This window comes from Lycorma delicatula, chromosome 1 (genome assembly GCF_047948215.1).
Source record: "Lycorma delicatula isolate Av1 chromosome 1, ASM4794821v1, whole genome shotgun sequence".
NCBI classification, from domain to species: domain Eukaryota; kingdom Metazoa; phylum Arthropoda; class Insecta; order Hemiptera; family Fulgoridae; genus Lycorma; species Lycorma delicatula.
Genome location: NC_134455.1, coordinates 46734611 through 46760693, shown reverse-complemented (window position 1 = coordinate 46760693; position 26083 = coordinate 46734611). Strand labels below are relative to the sequence as shown.

General features: G+C 30.5%; 1 protein-coding gene across 1 annotated transcript in view; it reads right to left on the bottom strand.

Annotated features, from left to right (window-relative positions):
* Positions 1-26083, bottom strand: part of LOC142317499 (lachesin-like) — a 345180-nt gene that overhangs the window by 227348 nt on the left and 91749 nt on the right. The window contains exon 3 of the mRNA XM_075354060.1: positions 11879-12086. Within this exon, the coding sequence (XP_075210175.1) occupies positions 11879-12086 (208 nt within the window). The remainder of the gene's footprint in view (positions 1-11878; positions 12087-26083) is intronic.

Below are 26083 nucleotides of genomic sequence, written 5' to 3'. Positions count from 1 at the left end.
ACGGGCTGGGCAAAAGGAATGAAAGAGGGGACCGACTTATAGAGTTTTGCACGAAGTATAATTTAGTAATTGCCAACACCCAATTTAAAAATCATAATAGAAGAATATACACTTGGAAAAAGCCAGGCGATACTGGAAGGTATCAGATAGATTATATCATGGTTAAGCAAAGATTTAGAAATCAACTCGTTGACTGCAAAACTTACCCTGGAGCAGACATTGATAGCGACCATAATTTGGTGATAATGAAATGTAGATTGGGGTTTAAAAACCTGAAGAAAAGTTGTCAGATGAATCGGTGGAATTTAGAGAAGCTTGAGGAAGAGGAGGTAAAGAAGATTTTTGAGGAGGACATCGCAAGAGGTCTGAGTAAAAAAGATATGGTAGAAAATGTAGAAGAAGAATGGGAGAATGTTAAAAAGGAAATTCTTAAATCAGCTGAAGCAAACTTAGGCGGAATAAAGAGAACTGGTAGAAAACCTTGGGTTTCAGACGATATATTGCAGCTGATGGATGAACGTAGAAAATATAAGAATGCTAATGATGAAGAAAGTAAAAGGAACTATCGGCAATTAAGAAATGCTATAAATAGGAAATGCAAACTGGCGAAAGAAGAGTGGATTAAAGAAAAGTGTTCAGAAGTGGAAAGAGAAATGAACATTGGTAAAATTGACGGAGCATACAGGAAAGTTAAGGAAAATTTTGGGGTACATAAATTAAAATCTAATAATGTGTTAAACAAAGATGGTACACCAATATATAATACGAAAGGTAAAGTCGATAGATGGGTGGAATATATTGAAGAGTTATACGGAGGAAATGAATTAGAAAATGGTGTTATAGAGGAAGTTGAGAAGGATGAAATGGGAGAAACAATACTGAGATCTGAATTTAAGAGAGTATTAAAAGATTTAAATGGCAGAAAGGCTCCTGGAATAGACGGAATACCTGTAGAATTACTGCGCAGTGCAGGTGAGGAAGCGATTGATAGATTATACAAACTGGTGTGTAATATTTATGAAAAAGGGGAATTTCCGTCAGACTTCAAAAAAAGTGTTATAGTTATGATACCAAAGAAAGCAGGGGCAGATAAATGTGAAGAATACAGAACAATTAGTTTAACTAGTCATGCATCAAAAATCTTAACTAGAATTTTATACAGAAGAATTGAGAGGAGAGTGGAAGAAGTGTTAGGAGAAGACCAATTTGGTTTCAGGAAAAGTATAGGGACAAGGGAAGCAATTTTAGGCCTCAGATTAATAGTAGAAGGAAGATTAAAGAAAAACAAACCAACATACTTGGCGTTTATAGACCTAGAAAAGGCTTTCGATAACGTAGATTGGAATAAAATGTTCAGCATTTTAAAAAAATTAGGGTTCAAATACAGAGATAGAAGAACAATTGCTAACATGTACAGGAACCAAACAGCAACAATAACAATTGAAGAACATAAGAAAGAAGCCCTAATAAGAAAGGGAGTCCGACAAGGATGTTCCCTATCTCCGTTACTTTTTAATCTTTACATGGAACTAGCAGTTAATGATGTTAAAGAACAATTTAGATTCGGAGTAACAGTACAAGGTGAAAAGATAAAGATGCTACGATTTGCTGATGATATAGTAATTCTAGCCGAGAGTAAAAAGGATTTAGAAGAAACAATGAACGGCATAGATGAAGTCCTACGCAAGAACTATCGCATGAAAATAAACAAGAACAAAACAAAAGTAATGAAATGTAGTAGAAATAACAAAGATGGACCACTGAATGTGAAAATAGGAGGAGAAAAGATTATGGAGGTAGAAGAATTTTGTTATTTGGGAAGTAAAATTACTAAAGATGGACGAAGCAGGAGCGATATAAAATGCCGAATAGCACAAGCTAAACGAGCCTTCAGTAAGAAATATAATTTGTTTACATCAAAAATTAATTTAAATGTCAGGAAAAGATTTTTGAAAGTGTATGTTTGGAGTGTCGCTTTATATGGAAGTGAAACTTGGACAATCGGAGTATCTGAGAAGAAAAGATTAGAAGCTTTTGAAATGTGGTGCTATAGGAGAATGTTAAAAATCAGATGGGTGGATAAAGTGACAAATGAAGAGGTATTGCGGCAAATAGATGAAGAAAGAAGCATTTGGAAGAATATAGTTAAAAGAAGAGACAGACTTATAGGCCACATACTAAGGCATCCTGGAATAGTCGCTTTAATATTGGAAGGACAGGTAGAAGGGAAAAATTGTGTAGGCAGGCCACGTTTGGAGTATGTAAAACAAATTGTTGGGGATGTAGGATGTAGAGGGTATACTGAAATGAAACGACTAGCACTAGATAGGGAATCTTGGAGAGCTGCATCAAACCAGTCAAATGACTGAAGACAAAAAAAAAAAATTTTTTATAAATAAATTAAAATGCTACCGAGTTCTCGCATCGAAATGATAAAAGTAGTTCATATAAAAGTTCTGCATGGAAACGCATAATTTTCCGTTATCTATCAGTTTTTTTGTTTTTTTATTAATAGAAATATATATCTCATACATATCTCCTTTACTTCAACATTCTACATGAAATAAATACATATGGAAATATTAAGTTTTCAAATGTATATATATTAAATCATTCTTAACAAAGGCGTAATAATTCTTAAACCGTTAATACAAAATATTAATAAGTATTATTTTGGTTAAACAAAAATGTTTTATTAGCTAAAATCATATATTCTTTTTTCTGAATTTAAGTAGTAAGTATTTAAATATTTTCAAAAAAGAGAGTTTTGATAGAAATTGTTGAGAGTCAAAACTTATTCCTGTTATGCTGAATTTAGTTTTCATGCTTGAATTATATTTTTAGTAGATGTCTCCTCCACTATGACTTTTTTTTAGCAGATTGGTTTCATTTTTATGGAAATATATGAAATTTCTTTATTTCTTTTATTTTGCCTAGGTTTCTGAATTTTGAGTTTTGACTAATTCTCATAATGTCCACTTAATTCAGTTTTGCGAAATCAGTTTTGAACTGATAAGGTTCTTCACATTAAAATTGATTAAATTTTAGAATAAAAAAATTTTGTCTACTATACCAGAATCTTCAAAACATTAATGAACTAAAAATTAACTTTTTAATCACTTGATTGGAAAACCTGAAATTTAGTAATGTAGAATGAAAAAATTAAATTTATTAAATTTGTTCCTGAGATGTAAATTTTTATTTAAAAGCCAGAAAATTATAAAAAAGGGTTTTTGTATTTTACGTAAATCTTTTCTTTATGTTGATTTAGGGAACAATCTACTAGTATACTAAACGATCTTTGCGCACCACAAGGAGCGCTAGTGTAGCACTGACGTACAGCTGTTGTATAAAAATATTATATTTAAATGAAATGATAAATATTTTTAATAAGTTGTGTGTGTAAGCCGTGCATCAGAAAAAAGCCGTGGACGGAGAAGTCCTACAATTGTGTTGTAGCCGGCCTCCGTGGCGCGAGTGGTAGCGTCTCGGCCTTTCATCCGGAGGTCCTGGGTTCCAATCCCGGTCAGGCATGGCATTTACACATACGCTACAAATCATTCATCTTCATCCTCTGAAGAATGCCTAACGGTGGACCCGGAGGTTAAAAAAAAAAAAAAGAAAATAAAAGAAAAATTGTGTTGTCAGTTTTTTTATATTTTTTTGTTTTTTGATTATTTACGCTTGCTTTAATTTTTAATTTTTTTCGGCAATCTTGAAAACCTTCTTGGAGAGATAAACATGGAATGTAAAAGTAAGAGGCAATTTTTTTTTAATCTTCATTATTATATTTTTTTATATCGGTGATTTTATCATTCATATTTTTATGGCATTTTATTTGATGTAAGAATGACTTAAATAAAAACTTTAAAAGCTTGTGCACTTAAATTTGGAACTATTTAATACTGGTAAGTAACTTTAATAAATATGATTTTTTATATTACTGAGTATTGTATCAATATTTTACTTGATATATTTCTGTTGCATCGGAATGAACAGGAAAATTCTCAGCATGATTTTTTAGCATTTTTACAATACGCACCATAAAAAAATTAAATTTTAACAGATGATTATTATTTTAGAATTCTAAACAAAATTAACATTATTATAATTGTTTTTATTTATTATTTTTTGAGGAAAGTGGAATTTTGAATGAACCACATTCACAAATTTCTTCAGATTCGGGCTTCTAAATTATTCCTCTATAATTCGTACAGCTGAAATATTTCTTCATACTGAAACAACTACAAATATTTTTAATTTTAAAGGTCTACGTTTCATTTTTAATTATTTATTTACGTTTTTCAATCTAAGTTTTAATTTTATAAATACTAGTAATTTTAATTTAAGATCAGATACATTAGATCATATCCCTATATAATTTTACTATTTACTCCTGTAAATTCTCTTGAATCCCTGGATTCCATTTTAGTCAGTGAAGTTAGCTTTAACAAGAGTTTTTAAAAATTCTTCTTTATTTCAAAAATAAATCAATTTCAACGATGATGAAGTAATTTTTATATAATAAGGTCAAATTATTAGTTAAATGTAATTATATTTTTAAATAATTTTTTTTTTAATTATCATAAAAAGATAGTGTCAAATCATCTTATTTATATAACATAACTGGAGAAAATAGTAGGAACCCTAATATCTTTTATATGATTTTTGGGCCCACCAGTGGTCTATGTTTTGGTATAATTGTGAAGAATGTACCGATATCATAAATATTTGACTTTGTTAAGAACAGCTAAAACACAAACTGGTACTGGATTCAAGAACCTAACAAATAGTTAAAATAGTAAATTTTTCTGCAAAACAAAATCAAATTTCTTAAAAGTTGTACAAACAAGTTTTTGGGACTGTTAAAGAACATTTACTTTCAGCAACTTAAAAAAAATGTTTGTAAAACACGTAGAATAGTTACAATACTTGCAAAAGACAAACCTAACTTGGTAACATTTTCACAGATGTGCTATTGGTACCTTGTGATATAACGGTCATACACAATTTTGGGGGAAATATTCTCACATAAGAAATAAACAAATCAAACCTCACAGTGAAAACAAGCATAGTGAACAGATATTTTTGGCTTCACTAAAAAATAAAAAAATTATCCACTACCTTCAATGAAATATACTTTTAATTATAATATCAAAACCACACTTAAATTTTGCTTTTAGAAGCATAATCGACAGATACTTTACTCATCCATGTCTTTCATAAGCCACATTGAAGAATTCAATATTATAAAATATCAAGTTACTCTAGAATAACTTACTGAGCTGCTCCTCAAAATATAAGTAACGTAACAATTAACACAAAATAAAAATTAAACTGAATACTTCAGAGAGAAGATTTGGAAATTTTTTCCTAAAAGAAATAAGCTCAACAAAATGCTGAGTTAATCTGAATAAAAAACCATCAACTGTAGAACACGCTCATTTCTGTATTACAAACACAAGTCTCAGAAATAGATTAATAAACTAAAAAGGTTGTACACAAAGACGAGAAGATTTATTAGATTTGTTTCTTCTCTCCATTGTTTTAAAGCTACGTCTATATATCTTTATTTTGTCCTAGACTTAGTTTAGATTTTTCTGTCATTGTTCTACTTACTGCCGTTGTTTTTATTTTTATTAACATTTTTATACTTTTTCCATGCAGGAATGGTATTGTCTATGTCTTTGATCTTGAAATTTCTGGATTTGAATTCCAGTCAGGCTTTCTATTTTGACTAAAAAATTCATCTCAGAAACTCTAAAAAAATATTTACAGAATTCTGTAAATTTTGATGTTGAAAAAAACAATTACAACTACAGACTGGTAAAATCAAGTAATTCCAAACATGGGTAGTTAAAAAGTGCTATTTATACATTTATACAGATTAAATTCAAAGGGAAAAATGAAACAAAAGAAAGGAAATGCAAATAAAATGTTCATCATTTAGGTAAATAACAAAGATAACAAATTACTTTGTGAACATAAAAAGATGATTTCTATAAATTGAACCCAATTGTTTACTTTTTAGACTAATAATATTCTACTTAATAGAATAATAGTATCTTTAATTTTACATTTCTAAATATAAAATGTAAAAAGTACTTGAAGAATATTATTGTAATGTGAATACAATACATTCCTTATTCATACTACCAAAAACACTGGTTTTCTAAAATGAATGAAAATATATTTAAGTATTGTTTACATATTAGTAGGAATTTTTTGTATAATAATATGTTTACTTGAAAAAATTCTAGTATAATAGAGTATCTTATGTAAAGGTAATACATAATATAATGAACATAAAGGGCGACTTAACAAAAATTTGTTTTTATTTGTTTTATTTCACTTAAAAAAGTTACTCATTACTGTTTTTCGAAGTGATGTTCATCAGATGATATGATGTTCAATTAATTCATCGTAATGGTATGAGAAATTCTGTGTGCGTATTATATTAATCCTGACTTAATATTTATACATTAAGTCAGGATTAAGATAAATCAAATTCTGCTGCAAATTTAATTTTCAGCAAATTTGTCTCATATTGAACCTGAGAAAACATCATTTTTGCCACGGTTGAGTCATAACGTAACACTGAAGTAAAACTGTGTCACTTCATAAACTAAAACCTTCCCCAACTATCTCTTAAATAAATCTCCACCTACATTCATGCCCTTATCTTCATTAAATAGATGGGTTTATTTACTATTTACTTGTATCATTCAGCAAAATGTAGTCAGCTTATCTAAATTATTTTTACACCAGCAGTTAAGAGAATAATGCGTATGACACACAAAAAAAACATCTTTACTTTAAGATTATCATCTCTATTATAAGTTTTATAAATAAATTTTGTTTTATTTTTTATACATTTCATTTTAAAAGTATTTGAAAGTATCCTCAGTACTTCGATCTCATCATTTACAATAATTCAAAATGTTTCCATCAAGCAAAATTATAGCTATTTATGGTGCTGGAATGATAATTTGTAAATAGATTACTGGAAAGAAGGTTTTCAAATAAATAAAACTATGAAATTGAAATGTTTTAACCCACTCATAGTGTCAGTAAAAGTGAGCATTTGTTTCTGATTTGTTGAAAAATCTTTAAAGATGAGATTTTTCTGGGAGGATTAGTTAAGATATACAAGTACATATAATGAACAATAAAACTCCCCATGACACAAATGATCATTATAATTTCTTTAAGTAATGTTTTTTTTACTCCTAGTGTGTACGTTGCAATCTGTTCAATTAATGTACAATAAGCAAACCTTCCTGCCCCAATGAGATGAGGATGATATGTATTCTTTACAGCCTCTGATCAACCATTTCTGAAATGTATAGTTATTTGAATCCCTCACCAAAATACATTGGCATCCACTGCCTTGCATTCAAATAAGTATAAAAGTAACTAACCTTTAGCAGGATTTGAACCTCATAACCTTTAACCTTGAAAATTAGCTGTTAAACAACTGATTTTCAACAAGTTAACCATTAGACCTGTCCAGTGGGCTTTAAATAAAATGATAGCTTAAAATATATTTTACCCTGATTATTCGACTGGATATTACCAAATTATATATGATTTCAGGAATACCTAATCTCAGTACCTTACAAATCGAGAAATATACCATTTGCTAATAAACGATAATTAGTAAAAGTAGATGTCCTAAATGATGAAGCTAAAAGGTATTGTTAAATATATAGTACTTCTGTATTATGGACTGTAGTGTACATTGTCAGCGAGAAGTAAAACTGATTATAGTATATGATAATATTCAAAGCAAAATATGACAGTACACAATTATTAACAGAAGGGGACCTTATCCTTGCAGTAGACAAGTAAAAAATGATTAAATTACTATATTTTTAAGGTAAGTTAAATTAGTAAGAATGTTGTAGTAAAATCATGATAATTTGGTTGTGGTAGTCTGTTGATTTATTTCTTTGGTAACAAAAAAATATATGTTCCACTTCTCCTAGTGAAAGTTAAGGACAGAACAGTAAGTGCATATAGTGTTTAGTTAATCTATCTAGTTTTAGGAAGCTTATTCTAAACTTTCAACATTTCTCTCAAGTCTTGCACTAATTTCTCTTTTTTTTGGATAAAAGTACAGATTCTATGAGTCAACTCCTACAATTTCAAACAGCTGTCAACTTCAATTAGAAACTCATTATCTAGACAGCATAGTTAAAGGAATATGCTTATTCAGTTACTAAGTAAATGAGTAAACTATTTACTAAGTAAATAGTTTACTATTAATATCACCTGATATCGGATTTTTCAATTAAAAGTTTTCTGTTATTTTCAGGTTTATGCCATTTGAAACCTAACTCTTTCAACAGCTAACGTTGATTCACTACATTTAAAATCAACAGATGACTTAAGTTCTTGTCTAATTTTTTTTAGAGTAGGTAATTCATTCTTCTTTGAATGAACTTCATTAAATGTTCTTTTAACTACACCAAATCAAAACTGTCCAGTCCACTGACAGATTTCGAATGTTGTTTATACTTTTTTAGTATAAGCAAGAAACTGCGGCTTCTTACTGCGGAAGAAGCCGCAGTAGTTCTTCCTTTGCATTTTTGAATAAAAATTATATGTTCATCGTCAGTTAATTTACCTACTTTTAGAAGTTCTTTTTTCATAAAATCATAAACATTACTGATAATTTCAGGTGCTTGACCCTTTTTTTTTCACCGTCAGGTATTACTTCAGAGGATGAATGAGGATGATATGTATGAGTGTAAGTGAAGTGCAGTCTTTACAGTCTCAGGTTGACCATTTCTGAGATATGTGGTTAATTGATATCCAGCCACCAAAGAACACCGGTATCCACGCCATAGTATTCAAATCCGTACTAGGCCTTTACTAGGACTTGAACGTTGGAACTCGACTTCGAAATCAGCTGATTTGCGAAGACGCGTTCACCGCTAGACCAACCTGGTGGGTTACATGCTTGACCCCTAAGTTTTTTTCTTAACTACGATTTTAAATTTTGCCATAACAAATCGCACTAATCACACACAAACAAAAATAAAACAAAAAATAATATATTATAAGAAAAATAATGAGTAATTATAAAATAATATGACCGCACAAAAACTATGCCAATATCTTCACTGAACACGATATAAACTGGACTAAAGTTTATTTCTTTATACACACATTGTGTACTACAAATGACGGATCTAAATATAATCGTGACGAGACATCATTTTTAACTGCATGTACAAATTTATAGTCCTGTACTAATACCAGTCAGAGCATTAGTCATTGGTTAAGGAATTGTGATTGTTTACAAGATTGAGTCATTAAACTTTTTTAATATTTAATCAAGTCAAGTGGAAAGAATTGAATACACAACAGCATAAATGTATTATCTGAGCGCCCGTATTTTTTGAAAGTCGAAAAATTAAATAAAAATAATAATTACGCGCAAAAATAATGTTTTGGAAAACAATAATATAATGAGATACCAGCACGTGACACGTGGTGATATCTCATTAGATTCTCTGGGGCAACTATAATATGTATTTTTTTCCATACATATTACATGTATCGAAAATTACTATGTTATATATTACTATTTCTCCTATAGAAACTTCCATTGTTTGCATAATCCATTGTCTGAAGTACTGCTCTTGACTTTTGTTTATTTGTAGCCTTACTTTGTAACCTTTTTTTGTAAATTAAGTAACACTCACCGAAATACAATTTGAGATGATTAATTATTATATAGAAGTCAAATCTAAACCAAAAGAATACGGAAAATAAAATAAAAAAGTTTAAAGTAGTAATTGTAAATGCTACTTAAATATGTTAATAATCAGGAGAATGTTTATAACTCAATAAATTGTTTTTATTAAGGGATTCCCAATACGGAATTCAGAACTAAAAGATAGATTTTCTTTTAACGAGTACTTATTATATAATCAAATCAAGTTTCTTGGTTATTTTATACATTATATCCAAAAACCATCTGCTTTACGATAAATTCATTGTTTTGTTACTCTGAAGAACTTTAAGAAATAAAACTCTTTCCATTTACTAGGTAAAAATATTCCGTTATTAAATTCCAGTTATAATATTATTTATTGCATTCGATATCATTGTTACAACTGAAATTATTAATATACTGTAATAATTTATTATTATAAATCGCATACATCGCGATCTTTCTTATTATGCTCTTATATTTCTTCCTCGTGCTTAAAAACGTAACTGTTGGAAGAAACTGTTGACATGTTAATATTATTACGTTATTTTATTTACAGTTTCTTACTGTTTTTGAGAGGAGTCCCAGAATAATAACCTCAAACGATTCACACAAAAGCTAAGTTTTGTAAGGTTATATCACTGAATATAGTCATAAAGCCTGCCGTATAGTCATAAAGTAAAAGCGTAGTCTATGAAGCTAAAGTAAAGGAACCAAACACCAAAAAGAATAAAAAAGTAGTGTTGAAGAAAACTTAGTCTAACTGTAGAAAATGGATTTTATCTTAATGTTAAAATAAATCTTCTTTATTAAATTTTACTAAGATCATTTTATATTTCCATTATATAACAGTAACAATTAGAACTAACTAATGTTATTTCACCACTATTTTTCTCGTAATAATTTCATTTTCAATTGTTAAAATAGCTTCACTTTTCTGGCTACAACTTAATTGTGTTATCTAGTTATTGTTTTATTGTGTTGTGTGAGCACGCGCTACAGGCGCACTCTGAATACACCTGAACTGACACAAAAGTATGTGTGGGCTACAAACAATCATACGTAATGGATAAATGTAGTAATATTTAATCAAATTAATTAGGTTGGAGGTCTTCCATCGGATAAATTTAAAGTTTAAAATCCTCCGACTTCGGCTTAGAATAAATAAATATACGTATTAATATATATGGATATAGTAACACACAAGTAATTACATCATAAATGCTTGTTATATGATAAATATAATGTAAATTATTATTATATCAGTAAATATAATGTAGCGAAAGTTACACTTATATTATAAATATAACTTATTCTTTTTTATTGAATGTTCAAAACATTTTTCATTATGATAATACTTATAATACCGAACTTGTTTTTTGAATTTTACTTTAACCGACTACCTATAAATTATAGTACATATGTACTTTTTTTCATAGTCGGATTTTTTTGTTAATTAACGTTTACATTTTATTATTTTCAAAATTTTTTTGTCAAGCGCTTTCATTTGATTTCCATAAATCCGACATTGTGACAGATAATGTTTGTCATACGACAATTGTTATACATATATTATTGTTACATATTTTCAAAATCCTATTGCCAAGAGCTTTCATTCGATATCCATGTTGCTGGAGGTTGAAAAAATATTTATTTTTTTTTGTCTGACATAATGGTGGCTATCATGGCGACTACTCTATCATTTCGTGATATTATCTATTCTATGCCACCTACAGTTCAAAACGAATTCAATAATACCTTATTTGACAAAAAAAAACATCGGTTTCACCCTTTGGACTTCAGAGAATGAACACTAATAAATGCACATATATATATCTGTATATAAACATATTTACTAACACACAAAAAAATTCTTCTTCTTTTGTCTTTGTCATAGTCGGGTAAAAAAAAGGTAAAGATCACGGACTTTAATTATTAAATGTGATTATTTTCAAGAAAAATTTAAATTATAGTAACAGTAATAGGTAAACTGTCTAATTTAAATAAAAGTAAAGCTACTTCCGGAGTTCAAATGTTCCCATTCTAAGCAACAACCAAAGTTGTTTTATGGCAGTTAGAAACATAACTCAAATTTTAAATTAATTAATAGAATGAAAGAAATGTTGAGTAATGGTTTCTTTATTATGAACTTACCATGAACATCCAGACATCCAACTTGTTTTTTCATAATCCTTGTATTGACTTGGCACATGTAGCATCCTCTATCCGATTCTTTAACTTGCCTTATGTGCAGTTGCCATGATCGATAATTATCATGTGTTAACGTTATTCGAGGATTGTGGGTTACAAGGCTTGTATGCAAGCTTAGAACCGTCTGATCTTCCGCTCTTAACCAACCGACCTGAAAGAAAAACATCATACATTTTTGCATTAATAAGTAAGGATTTGCGGATTTTAATTTAAAACCTGTTGCATTGTCTTTTTTCAACTGTTATTTTATGTGTGTCGAATCGTTTTAAATAGTACTTTCTTTATGCTAAAAAACAACATCCAGTTGTAAATAACAATTATACTTTTAAAGGAGAACAGAAGAAAATCGCAGATTATACCACCATGAGTTAAGTTAGTGAAGGATAAAAAAGGCTCAACTCATTCGTCCTGTAATGTACACGTACCGAATAATGTAATATAATTTCTGTTGTTCGATCAACTAGCTCTAAGTTTAAATCAACAACACCAAATCTCAGGAACACGTTTAAAAGGTTAGGTTAAATATTTATTTATAACTTAATATTCTCAATAGTATTTTGTTAATGTAGATTAAAGGAAACGATAAATATATCGATGAATTTTTTGTAAATAATTAACCTGCTTTAATATATAATAATATATTTTGAAGGTAATTTTGCTTCATACTAATCCCAGCACCTCAGAAGATACAGAGAAATTTCGCAGTACTGGTCTTGATCAAACTGTGTTTCCCAATCTTGAGAAATTACAGTTAGTTCAGTTCCGTTAGTTACTTCAGCTTTCAAAGTAAGGTGACAACCTGTTTTTATACATAGGGTATAAATTAATATTTTAACTTGCAGCAATATTTTATGTTTTCCCTGCCATGATCGGGGACAATACTAGTTTAAAATAAAAACCTTTATCAAGTCAACCGAACTAGCGTCATTCATCCCTTATTTATACAGCAGAGAACTATTTCCTGCCTGCTTTCAGTCTTTCGTTGTATTTCTCTCCTTAAGAAAAACTCGGCACTTAAATTTACAAAAAAATAAATCTTGTAAATTAAAAATATTATTAACTGACAAAATTGTAAACTTTCTAAATTTTCCCAATTTCATTATGTCCGTATCTTCTAACGTATTTGAAGAAATTATGAAAAATTGACTTTTAACATTTCTTGAAAAGCACGGCAAACTTTCAGCATCGTTTTAGGAAATAAATTGTCTACTCACGCAAAAACTCCTCAGTTTTTAGAAAATACTTTATAAAGCATTTTCTATTCGTTTGGATTAATTCCTCCTATTCTGATAAAAATTATCCTACCATTGGTAAAAATCTCTCTTTGTAAACATTTTGCTATTTCTTTGAGTAGAAAGATTTGTACACCATTCCTTTCTATTATTATGCAAATAATACATAACATCATTGGCGTTATCTCAACTTTTTTTTATGGTCTCATATTACTTATTTCAATTATATATATTCTATTTATCTCTTATCTCTCTATTAAACTTTTTTGTCTTTTCTGCTGTCCAAAGTTGTGACATTCTACTTACCTCGTATCTTTTTCCTATTATTTTCTACTCCATCATTGTCTTTTGTATTTTGCATGTTAAATAAGCAGTCAGATTCTTTCAGCTATTTAATCCAGGTTTCGAATTCCGATCAGGCTTACATTTTTCATATTCAAAAAACTATTCCATACCGCATTTATAGTTACAGACTTCAAATTTATTTAGTGAGTTGTTCAACTCACTTCATAAACTGTGTTCACACGCTTTTCGGTTTTTAAATCAGATTGCAAGTTTGGTATTGTTTTTATTTTTTATTTTTATTTCTCATCAGGTTAGAAACGTTTTTCAGAATATTTAGCGTTTCAATGCATTAATTATTACTTTGATTAAATTAATTAGTAACAACGCAATAATGTTGAGGTTCGTAACACTCTAAAATTAGTAACACTTTGAAAATATGTTGATTGAATCTGATTACTAACATTAAATCCGATTCGGTAATTAAGTGTTAAATTATTTCCTCTGTGCTCAGAAGATAAATCGCTTATAAAATAATATTTTAGTAATGTAACTTACATTTTTGGATAGACTAAATGGGATTAATTTGTAGTAAAATTGCTTTTTATTTTAATAATTTTTTCCCATAGAATTATTATTTGGAGAAAAACGTTTATGTGACCCAATACATTATAGAACAGCACTGCTTAGCTACCAGATAAAAGTGAACCACCAGCAATGCTTATTCAGCCATACAAAATACGTTCCATTGGATGGAATATGTTTAAACTGTAACCCGTTTTGTAAATATTTAACCACTCAGACTGGAGCTCGTTACTAGATATAGGAAGTAGAATAAAGCGCAGGGTGAGTTTAACGGAGTAGGCAAAAGAGTGTTATGGCCTTTGGACCCGTACAGCTGCTGGCTTAGGGTCATTTTTCACGCAACTCAAGGGGCCTATTTCGTAACGTCGATTGCCCATAAACATCTACTTTCTCAAGTTCTCGATCCGCTAAACTGCTGTTATAGTTTCCCTTCTTTAGAGTGTAACTATTAATCTACATCGTTTTACACCACTCCCTTTCAACCGTGTAGAATTTTCTTAATCTAAAGGAAAAAAGAAATAAACCTTTTTACAAAACGAACGAAGTAAAGAAAAGTCAAGTTTAAAAATCGAGTACTAAGGTGATATTAAATAAAGTTGGTACGTGAATATAATAGTATCACTTTTTTAATTTATTCATTAATAAGTTTTAAAAAAATATAAACTACAGATACAACACAATTCTTTAAATTGTATAAAAGAGTTAACTCGTTTATACTTTAAATTAATAAGAACTTTTTCTTACAAGTACTTTAAATGTTATTCCATAAAATGTGGAAAGTAAAATAAGTAAAAAAAAAAATAACGGCTCATGTAAATAAGTTATTTAATAAGTGTGTATAAAATGTAAAACTGATGGTAACTATAGAATATATTACGATATTAATTTTTTGCTGTTTCTGCTTTGTCTCTTTTTGTTCCAATAAATTGAAATTTCTTTCTCATCTGAGATTAAGAATTATCAACAAATATAGTTTGAGAAAAAGTTATTTGTATGATGATGTTTAATAATAATCAAGTAATAGTTTATTTTATCAGGGATTTTTTTCCTAAGAAATTTGTGTACTTTTGTTTGTTATTGTTACTGCTATACTTCAAAAACCTTACAATTGCGGGATGGTACTCTGCACAGTTTATAATACAAAATGTTGTGAAATAAATATTAATGCTATCACTGAAGTCTTAATACTTTTTCTGTTTCATTTTTAATGTTAACGATCTGTTCTCGATTGAATGAATTCTAATATTATCAGTTATACAAATTATGCTATTATTCTATCCGACTAGAAGCTAAGTAATTACAGCAATAACATCTTCAGCGAGACTTGCTGAATAAACAATTGGATTTGATGAGTGACCTACTAAATTCCAATAAAACACACTGGCTATTATTACAAGCTAAACATACAACGTGTTTAAATTATAGAACCTTTACCTTGTTAAGAAAAATTATAATCTATATTTTGATACGTTCTTTAACTTGAAACTTGAAGATCTCTATTATAAAAAGCCTTTTTATAATTTCACCGATTTAAAACTAAACTAAAAAGACAATGCTGTTCTAAATCTCTCAAAATATCAGTAGGTCCAACGCTTCCAATCATTAAAAGCAACCTACTGTCTTCAAAGAGCTTTCAGCAAATTGACAAGATGTAAATTTTTCTATGAATAGTAACATTTGTGTTTAATTCCAATAGTCTGGAATTTGTTCATTGCATAGTCTCATTATCATCATAATCATAGAAAATAAGCATTCTCAATATTCGAGTGCTTTGCTTAACCAACTAAATAAATAAACATTTTCATTCAGATTTTAATTAGAAATAGGGCATCAAAAAAATAATAATTTTCATAGGAAAATTATTATGAAAACTGTTATTTTTTTGATGCCCTTAATTCTTCACCAGCCTCTAGATAGGTTTACATACGTACACGACAACCAAAATACAAAAGTTTATTATGAGTAGTTTTAAACATTGGATTTTCTTTCGTGAATAATTTATTTATTTGCAAAGAAGAATCCTTTTCTAAAATTAAAGTATAGAAAAAGTTTTATTATTTTGAAATATAAAATAAAAAAAGAATAACTTTTCAACTATAAGTTATTTAAGTACGTGAAATAAAAAATGAAATACCTAAGTTTTTCGCTTCGAGCTCATAAAAATAAATAATTTTAATTAAAGTTTCTTTATTAAGATAAAAAACAAATATCATGGCAAATCGTGATTAAAAAGTATAAAAAAGTAGTTTAACAAAATCTTACTTTAATAGAAATTCCTAGATTGCTTACAAAGTAATTTACTTAAAAATAAAAAGAATTATGACAATATGCAGACCATAAAGAGCAAGGATACTTAATGAAGAAAGTTGTGAAATGGCTCTTAAAGGTAGCATTTTCTTGGACCAGTGTGATATAGGTAATCCATAGGGTTGGTACAGTGATGAACTCGTTAACACAAACAGCTGATTTCGAAGTCGAGAGTATTAGGTCCCCTTAAAGGTAGTTACTTCTATACGGATTTGATTACTAGATCCACGATCTAGTAATCAAATCCGTCAAAATTCTTTGGTGGTTGGGTTTCAATTAACTCACGTCTCAGAATAGTCGACCTACCGACACTGAACAAGTCTACACTTCATCTACATTCATACATATCACCCTCATTCATCTTCTGAAGTAATACCTTACGCTGGTTCCGGAGAATATAAACAGATAAAAACAGATGTAGACACACACACACACACACACACACACAGCAAATGTACACAGAATTTCTGTGTACGCCTATTAAATTACATATACACATTTTTTGTTGAACTTCATTTAAATTTATTTTATTTGAAGTGAGATAGATCCTCCAGTTCTTTATTAAAGTGGACAGTTACACAACTGCTGAAATATTACTTTTTAATAACATTATTACATGAAATCTTAGGATAGAGTAAGTTCCTTTATTACTCGTATTAATAGATCAGTATTATTCGTATATGTTTATGAGTTGCTGATTAACAAAAATTTTAGATTTCTGGTGTGTCGTATAAATAAACGTTAATAATAATTAAACTATTCCACAGTGTAAAATATTCTTCATTTTTTTATTATTGGATTATTTGGTGAAATATCACAAATGAAAAAAAAATCATACAAGAAAAATAAAGATAACATGAAGAAATATATCTCAAAAAAACGACAGGAAGATGAATATGAAGGGGAAGAAAATGTTAAGAACAAGGGAAGAATAAAACAATTAAGAGAAGATAATAAACAGGAAGAAAAGGTTAAAATCAAAGAAAGAATTAAAAGATTAAGAGGAGATGATAAAAATAAAGAGGAAGAAAACGTTAAGACCAAGGAAAGAATAAGAGAGGATGATGAATATAGAGAAAAAAATTAAAAACTAGAGAACGTGTACACAAATTAAGAACAACGAATTACATCGAACCAAAGAGCGATTAAATGATTGGCAACAAAAAGCAAATAAACAAAATGGTCAGCTCCAACTTAGGGAGAATATTGTCCGAAAATATCCGAGGAGTAATAAACAAAATGATAAGAATATTTTGCAATTTATTAAAGATTGGGCATGTATGCCTCAGTGTATATGTTACTCTTGTTAGGATTTATTTTTCAGTCACTCTGTAGTTAACTTTAATGTAATTAAATTAAACAGAAATTAAAATAGGAAATCCAAAAATAATACGATTCGAAATAATAATTTTCAATTAATATTAAATAATCAGAAATAATAATATGTGTATTACATATACACATATGTAATAATGCCTGTTAAATTACATTAACACATTTTTAAAAGTACATAAAATTTTATTTCACTAATAATTTTTTCATTTTTTTATTATTATTTATTATAAAACTTTTTTTTACAATCAGGGATTAATTATTAAATCAACATATTTAAATTTAAAAAAAATAAAAGTTAAAACAAAAGGAGATGACGCCTGATTCGAACCGATGTGTCTTCCTTTAAGATCAAAATATTTCATTAATTAAAATTTTACTTCTTTCCTCATATGTTTTGATGCAAGTTATTTAAGTATTCATAACTATTCCACTCCAAATAAAAAATTGTTAAATTAATTACATATATTGTATTTATTTTTAGATATTTTTTTAGGTTTTTAGTGTACAATTTTTTCCCGTCGAAGAATAAACTTATCTTTATGAAGATGATAATTACAATTCAGAAATCTACTTCTAACCCAGCAGTTTGTAGAAGTTAGTTAATAGATAACTCTATCCATCTGCTTCGTATTTTAAGAGTTTTATGCTTGTATTTTTTTATTTAATAACAATGTTATAATAGATTTTAACGGTATTGGACCGAGTAGTTTCTTTCACAGAAATATATCAAATTTTATAGAAAAATAGTCGCCTGATAATGCAGCTGAAATAAAATTTTTCTAATTATTTTATGGAAATATTTTTAATTGCGTAAAAATTATCTCTCAAATAATTTCATGTTATTTATGTTACTCTGTAGCGTCATAATAAAATATCCACATAATCAAAATATAAAGTTGTACTGTTTGCTAGCTTCACCTCGAATTTCATATGATATGCAGTATTTATGTAATTGTTTCATAATAGCAAGTAAAATGTATAACTTATATTTTAAAAATATTTTTTATACGGTATTATCTAATTTTTTTGATTATTGAAAAGATTTTACGATTTTAGATATGTATTTTAAATAGAGAAATATTTAGTGGTGTGAAGTTATATCTTAATATTTATGTATATAATGCAATTTTTAAACAGTAGATCAGTGATACGGCTTCTTTCGAGTTTTGAATTAACAAAAACATTAAAAAACATGCAGATATTTTGTGTTGTGTTTAAGTGTTACAAAAGGAAATTCAGGTATCAAATAATAATTTTTTACTTTCGGTTAGATTTTATTTATTTACAACGATGTAGAAACTACTTTCCCTTCTACAAGCTGTCGATGTCGGTTTAAAATAACCTAATTTAGGGAACCTTCATTTCTGACGTAAGTTGTACCTAATTTTTTACAGAATCATAAGCATGTAAAAGTAAATTATTAAGAACTGTAACATTAACTGGAAATGGAGGGGAAATGAGACGGAGATGGTTTATGAGTAGATAAACATGCCTCAGAGTCGATCATCATGTGATAATTCAAGTTGTATCGTTCAAGAAATTGGCAAATAATAATGGAGTCAAAGTAATGATCAGCCATAGAATCTGCGTCCATTTTTCTTTGCTCAATATAATTCGAGAACAATGAGTGAAGTTGGAAAAAATACCATTGTTTGGCCAAAAATAATGACGTGAAAATACAAGAATCACGCGTTCTCTCGGTATCATTTAAAAATAGACAAAATAGAAGAGAAATATTCTTTCATTGCCACTAAAAGTTCATTAGGGGACAGATTAAACTGGAAATCCAGTACTTCAAAGAAATCCTTGATAGTATGTTTATCTTAGAACTAGAATTAATGCGATACTCTTACCAGAAAAGCCATTTAAATTTATAAGAATGAATATAGAGAAAACACTATTTGTCTATATATACTTTCAGTTTAACTGGGTTTTAGAATAGCAAACAATTTTGAACAGCCGATTTTATATTTTTCGTGACATAGACAATATCTAACGAATTAATTTTTACTGGTTGGGTGATATAATGTTTGATTTTACGAGAAGTAATCACATAGTAATATTTGATTTCTTTTCAAATAAACATTTCTTTTCAAATAAATATAAACATTTCTTGCTACGTGGATAAGTAAGAGATGTAAAAAGATTAAGACTTACAGTAAGAAGGATTTTATTTTATATATATTTTTTCCACCGTATTCTGCGACAATCATAGATCAAAGAAGGTGTATTGGATGAACAAGATTAAAATAACTGGAATTAAATGGGGGTTTAATAAAGAGATTAAATGTAAGGAATTAAAAGTTCGCAACCCTTGAAAAATGTACTAACATCTTCCTTTTAAAGAAAAATTACAAAGGAAGTGGAGATATTTAATAGATCGACTGAATAATTAGCGGGAATATATTTAAGAAATTTAAACTTGAATATATAGGCTACTTTAAAATACTAGAAAAATAGTGTTCCGATACTTTAAAAATATTGTAATAGATATTTAATTATTCTGAATTATACGTAATTGTAAGGCGAGGGGCTTACTCTTAATATTATTATTATTTTATCCACATTTTTTGGTCATTACTTGAACGGACAGAACTGATAATTTACTTACTTTATACTTTTCATAGTTTTTTTGTTTGTAGTTAAGTTTTTGTTCCATTTAATGTTCTAACGAATACAATGCGTCTAGATTAATTATGTACTCTTGGATTTGACATTGTACTGAATGTCTTCTGGCGCTTATCACGATGAAAATTTTCAATTTAAATTTAATGTAGGCTATGCGATTAAGTCGAAATTAATTGCGTAATTGTAGGTTTTGGCTACACGTTGCATTTATTGATGTTGTCCTTTTTTAGTTATTTTTTACTTACTTTATTCATGTTCAATTAGTGAGCGTGTTTGAGATTCAAAGGCACGCATGTAGTAAGTAGACCATGGCTTTTCGACTCCAACACTAGCATTTAACATGCAAGAGGTGATCCTGCTAAGTCTCGCGCAATCCAGAAAGTTTGGTTAGTCAGCACCAACTGGAGACCGGATCGGTGAACAGATTGTATAGTGGCTGGGGGGATTTTATCATTAGTTTAAAATTAAATATAATCTTCATACCGTCTTAGGTTACAAGTAATAGCTTTACGCTCTTTGAAATAAGATTACTGTTTTTAAATTAATTATTTTAGGCAATTAACTTATCCTGTATTACCACAAGATATTAATTTAATGAAATAAAGTATCACAACTAATACTAACTATTCAAACAAATTTGTATGAATATTGTAAAAGGCAATATTAAATCTCTTATATTAAGAACAAGGATCTTATATTAAATACAAGGCTTCAAACTAAACCCTTGAAAAAAGTATAAAAATTAAGAGTAGTCATATTTGTCAAGGAATAAAATTTAAAAACAGTATTTATTAAAAAATAAACACTTAATTTATACTGTTCGTAATAAGTATATATATTTAAAATTTCCATAATTTACACTTAAGATAAAACAGTCTGAATCACGTAAATTACTATAATGACTTTTGTTAAATTTAAAAATATTGCGTTAAACTATTGAAAGTCTTTACGTAGTTATAAAATTATTGAAAAATGTTTAAAAATAGGTCAAATAAGTTATACATCTGAAAAGTAATGACTTTATATAAATGAATATTAATTATGCTTTTTCTTGATTTAAGCGATCTATGGGCCGCGTGATCAACTAACATACTTAATTTTTTTACTCATATTTCCAGTTTTTGTAAATTGAACTGTTTTCACTCCCCAGACCACGCTAATTTGGGATGTAGAGTATAGATGTGTCTCGACCACCCTCTACGATTTGTTTCCGTTAACGTGATCTTCTACATTATCTTCATTGTTTTGTTTCGTTATTGTGTTCGTCGTTTGCGTTTTTCTTGTTTCGTTATATCACTGAGTTTTTAGACCAGCCTATATTGGTTGCCATACAGGCCATATGGGCTATCACTTTTTTGTCATTGCTAGATGCTGAAGCGATGTATGAAGGAAACCCCACGAAATAATCCTCAAGGGGGGAATGGGCCTGGACTCTGAGAGTAATAAATTATTACAAATGTTTAGGCTTAATGCCTTACGTGAAGAAAGAAACTTTAAAGAAATTTTGCGGCGGAAGTGATACATGCAGAGTGATGAAGATGTAGGAAGAGAATCGAATGATGAAGATTTTGTACCAGCTAAAGGTGTGTGTCCCGAAAATATGGCACCGAATGTTCCCTTGCATTTGGGGACGGCTGAGTGTGGCTCGTCTGATGATGGGCTGCAGTGGGTGGATGCTCATGAAATATTGCAACGGGAAGAGCTGTGTGGAACGACTGGAGTTAAGCCTACTCCCAAGAGTACCACTAAGCAGCGGAGATCGTCTTCAATGAAGCGCAGGGGACGGAAGAAGTAATAGCCAGGCAGTTCTGACTCCTTTTTCGCAGGATGATGAGAGGTCATCTATCTATCCAGTGTCGACAGAGGAGTGAATGATGATGATTTGATTGACCTAATCACAAACTTGAAGGACTTTCGGGAGTGTTCAAGAGGTCGATAGATAGGAACACCAAAAGGAAAATGAAGCAGGTCCAGATGGATATAGCTGGAATGGTTGGAAGGATTGCGGTATAAGGAGGTTCTGGCAAAAAGGGTGCTGAAGACTAACCCTACAATCGGTCACCCAAGCACAGATAGTGACAGCTAATGACGGCATCCTTTAACATCTAGCGGAGGGGGTGTAAAATGAGAAAATCGTGGGCCTCATAATGTGGAGATGGCACAAGGAAGCTTTTAAGTTTTTGATGGATAGGAAGGAGACATGCTTTGAAGAAGGAGACGTGAAAGCGGACGTCGCAGTTCTGTTGCCTCCAAGGAGCCCTTCTCATCTAAACTTTTTAAGACGGTACCTCATGTAATGAGCCTGGCAGAAAGGAATAAGCTGAAGACGGGCCAGTTGCTGGCTTGTAGCTCCTCCACAAGGTCCTCATGGGCGAAGAGGTTGAGGAGGCTGAAAGAACCATCTATGTTGAGGTGATCGATTCAGCAACAGATGGAGGGAGCTGGTGGCGGACGACAGCCCCATATTCAATATGGAGGAACTGCAGCTTGTTTCCAGAAAGTTGAAAGAAGGCAAGAGTCCTGATCCGGAGTATACTGGCCGAACATATAAAGATAATGGTTTACGACATCTCACTGACAGTGCTGGGTCTGTTAAATGATGTCCTTACCCATTAAAAGATCCCATGTGAATGGAAGAGCTTGTCCTTCTCAGAAAGGAGGGAAGGCGTGAAGAAGACCCGATGGGGTACAGGTCTATTTGCCTCATCAACACTATGGAGAAATTGTTTGAATTGATGTTGGCTGGCAGGCTGAATAGGGAAATTGGAACAAAAGGAAGGTTTCTACATGAACCAATTCGGATCCAAGGAAGGGAGGTCGGCAGTGAATGCCGTACGGATGGTCCTCTCCATCTTGGATGATGCTGGCTATGGTTACACAAGGGATACCAATAATGGTACTTCTGGATATCAGGAACGCCTTTGGGAGCATTTAGTGGGAAGCCTTCATTGAAGAATTGGTGAGGAGAGAAATACTTCCGTACCTTGTTTGAATGGTGCAAGAATGGCAAAGGGTACAACAATCACGGCCTTCGATGAGGGAGAGGATGTTGTCCGGCCTATGAGTCTCGGAGTTCCGCAGGAATCGGTGCTGGGTCCACTACTTTGGAACATTATCTACAATGGCGTCTTTGGATTGGTTTTTCGAGTGGGTATGGTGGTTGCAAGCTACGCGGACGACCTTAGCCCTCGTGGTTGCCGCCGGAAGGAGTGACTTTCGAGATCCCGCAGGAAGTCATGCAGGCTATGCTGCATGACCGGAACCAGTGGAGCTGGTGTGGAACGTGGTTTTGAACGGTCATGGAGATAAAGCCATGGAAGAATAACTGGGAATACGGGACAGGACGTTGAAGGGACCGCCTACACGTGGAGGTAGTTGGGGCCCTTGGGTCGCTACTACCGATGATATGGGCCCTTGGGGCTGTTGGAGCTGTTCTCTCAGTTGGATGTCAAAGATTCTGCTGCCAAGGAATGAGATTAACATCATCTGCCGCTGTAAATCCGTCTGCCCAGCGGTGCCAATGGATTCAGGAAGGCTAGCAACACTGTCCGTCTGTTAGTGGTGCCTCAGGTTGTGATCCCCATGGATGAAGGCAATAGGGAAGAAATAGAGCCACGGAAATGTTGAGGAGATTCCAACAGTTGTAGTTTTGCCGGAACGCACGAGAAGGAAGGGATGGGGACAATCTGCACATGGCGGTAGTTTGGCGCCCTCGGGTAGCTGCTACTGATGATGTGTATGGTACTCCTGAAACCGTCCTGTGTAACCCGTGGGAAAACAGCATGCCTCGAGTAATGCCTTTACGGCGGGAATCGGGACATGTTGTCATAGGGAGTGGTTGTTTATTGAGTCCCCGCCTTCTGCGGGAAACCTTACACACCTATGGTGCGGGCTGCTGGGCGTCTGTGTGCATTTTTGCCTCCTCCTGCGTAAAAAAAGACCACGCCAAGTTGTTGTTGACTTGCTTTGTCAATTTTTTAAACCGACTGAAATTGTCGATTTTGTCTCGAAATGTGTTCCGGTGTTGTTTTTCTTTATCGTTAATGTATATTTTCTTGCACATTTTTACACATATATTCGCTTTGTTCTTTTGCGTTTGTTCTCTTTACGTTTTGATGTACAAGGATACATTTTGCGAGTAATATGTAAATGATGCAAGAAATGGCAAACAATTGGATCTTTTGTTTTTAGATTATATTGGTGAGTTTTCCACAGTGATCTATATTAATGAGATTTTAATTAGCAATATAATTATGTAATAGATTTTTTCACTGAAACTGGGTCCTCTTTGGAGGATAGACAAACGAAATAATATAGTCTTTATAATCGCGTATTTCTTGTCTGATTTGCTTCACATTACTTTTGTTTGCGTTTCTTTTTCTTTACGTAAACAGTATTTAAGAATGTATACATTTTTTAATCTTTCTACACATTCTTTTTTTCTTCTTCATTTGCAAAATGTTTCTAAGACAAATGACACTTAGTTGAACACATCATTCCGTTCATTCACTTCTTTTTGCAGTAAATCATCAGGAATAAATCTAAATTTAATATTACTCATAATGGAAAAAAATTATTGAATTAATAACTAACTACCTTACTACTACTGCTGTCTGTACTGTCTGTATGTTAGTATCTGTAATATAATTATTTTGATCCAAGGATTGTTCCGATGAAATATGAGAACCTTATAAAATTAAGATTGCTATTTCAAAGCCCTCCTGTTTAAAAATCGTAATTATTTGAAATAAATAATATTTCTCCTGTTCACTGAATTCAGAAATATGAGACCTTATTGAATAAGAATTTTAGTTAACCCTTTTCAATTATAGAAAAATGATTAAACTTTCTCAATTTCCCCATTTTGAAGGATTAAAGAAAGCTTAATGGAAGAATGAAAAAATACTGAATTTTTTCCTCTAGGATGAATATTTTGGAAACATTGAGTACAAAGCAGAAAAGTATATTACGTAAAAGATTGTAAGTTAACTTACTAAACTAATTCAACTATCCCAGTAAAAAAAAAAAAAAAATAATAATCAGTAAAACATAACAACTGTTTTAAAAAATATTTGTGTAAAAAAAATGTGGATTTTAATTCCAGTTTGTGAAAAAAAATATGAAAAAAATTTGACGCTATTTTCAGTCCTCATAAAAATGAATAAAATAATGAATTTTATAAAAAAAATGTTATATCAGAAACGTAATTCTTATTTTTATTATCAAATTGATTTTTGCATACAATTTAATATAATTCGTACGAAATATTTTTTTTTTAATTTTCTAATAATTGTATTTACATAAAATAACAATTTTCTAAATTTCTAAAGGTTATAATTTGCTTACTTTATTCATCCATGACGTTTGTTGGTGAAAATAATGTGACAAATTAAATATAATTTTTAACGACAAATTGAGTTAATTAGGTTTGGTGGTTAGTCTTTAAAAAAATTAGTTTTGGATTAAAACCTACTTTACATTTTACCTTTCGTTTTTCCTTATACTGTTAAAATTTGGAAATCAAGAGTGTTCCTTGCGTTTGAGTTGATAGCCGTATTTCCAAAAATTTTCTTTCAGTCAACCTTCCCCAATACAATACCGAGGACTATGGATGTAATGGCACTAAGTCCTGGCATTTACACCTTGGAAAGTCTCCCTCTTTGTCTATTTAGCCTCCGGAACCACCGTAAGGTATTACTTCAGAAGATGAATGAGGATAATATGTATGAGTGTAAATCAAGTGTACTCTTATACAGTCTCAGGTCGACACATTCTTGAG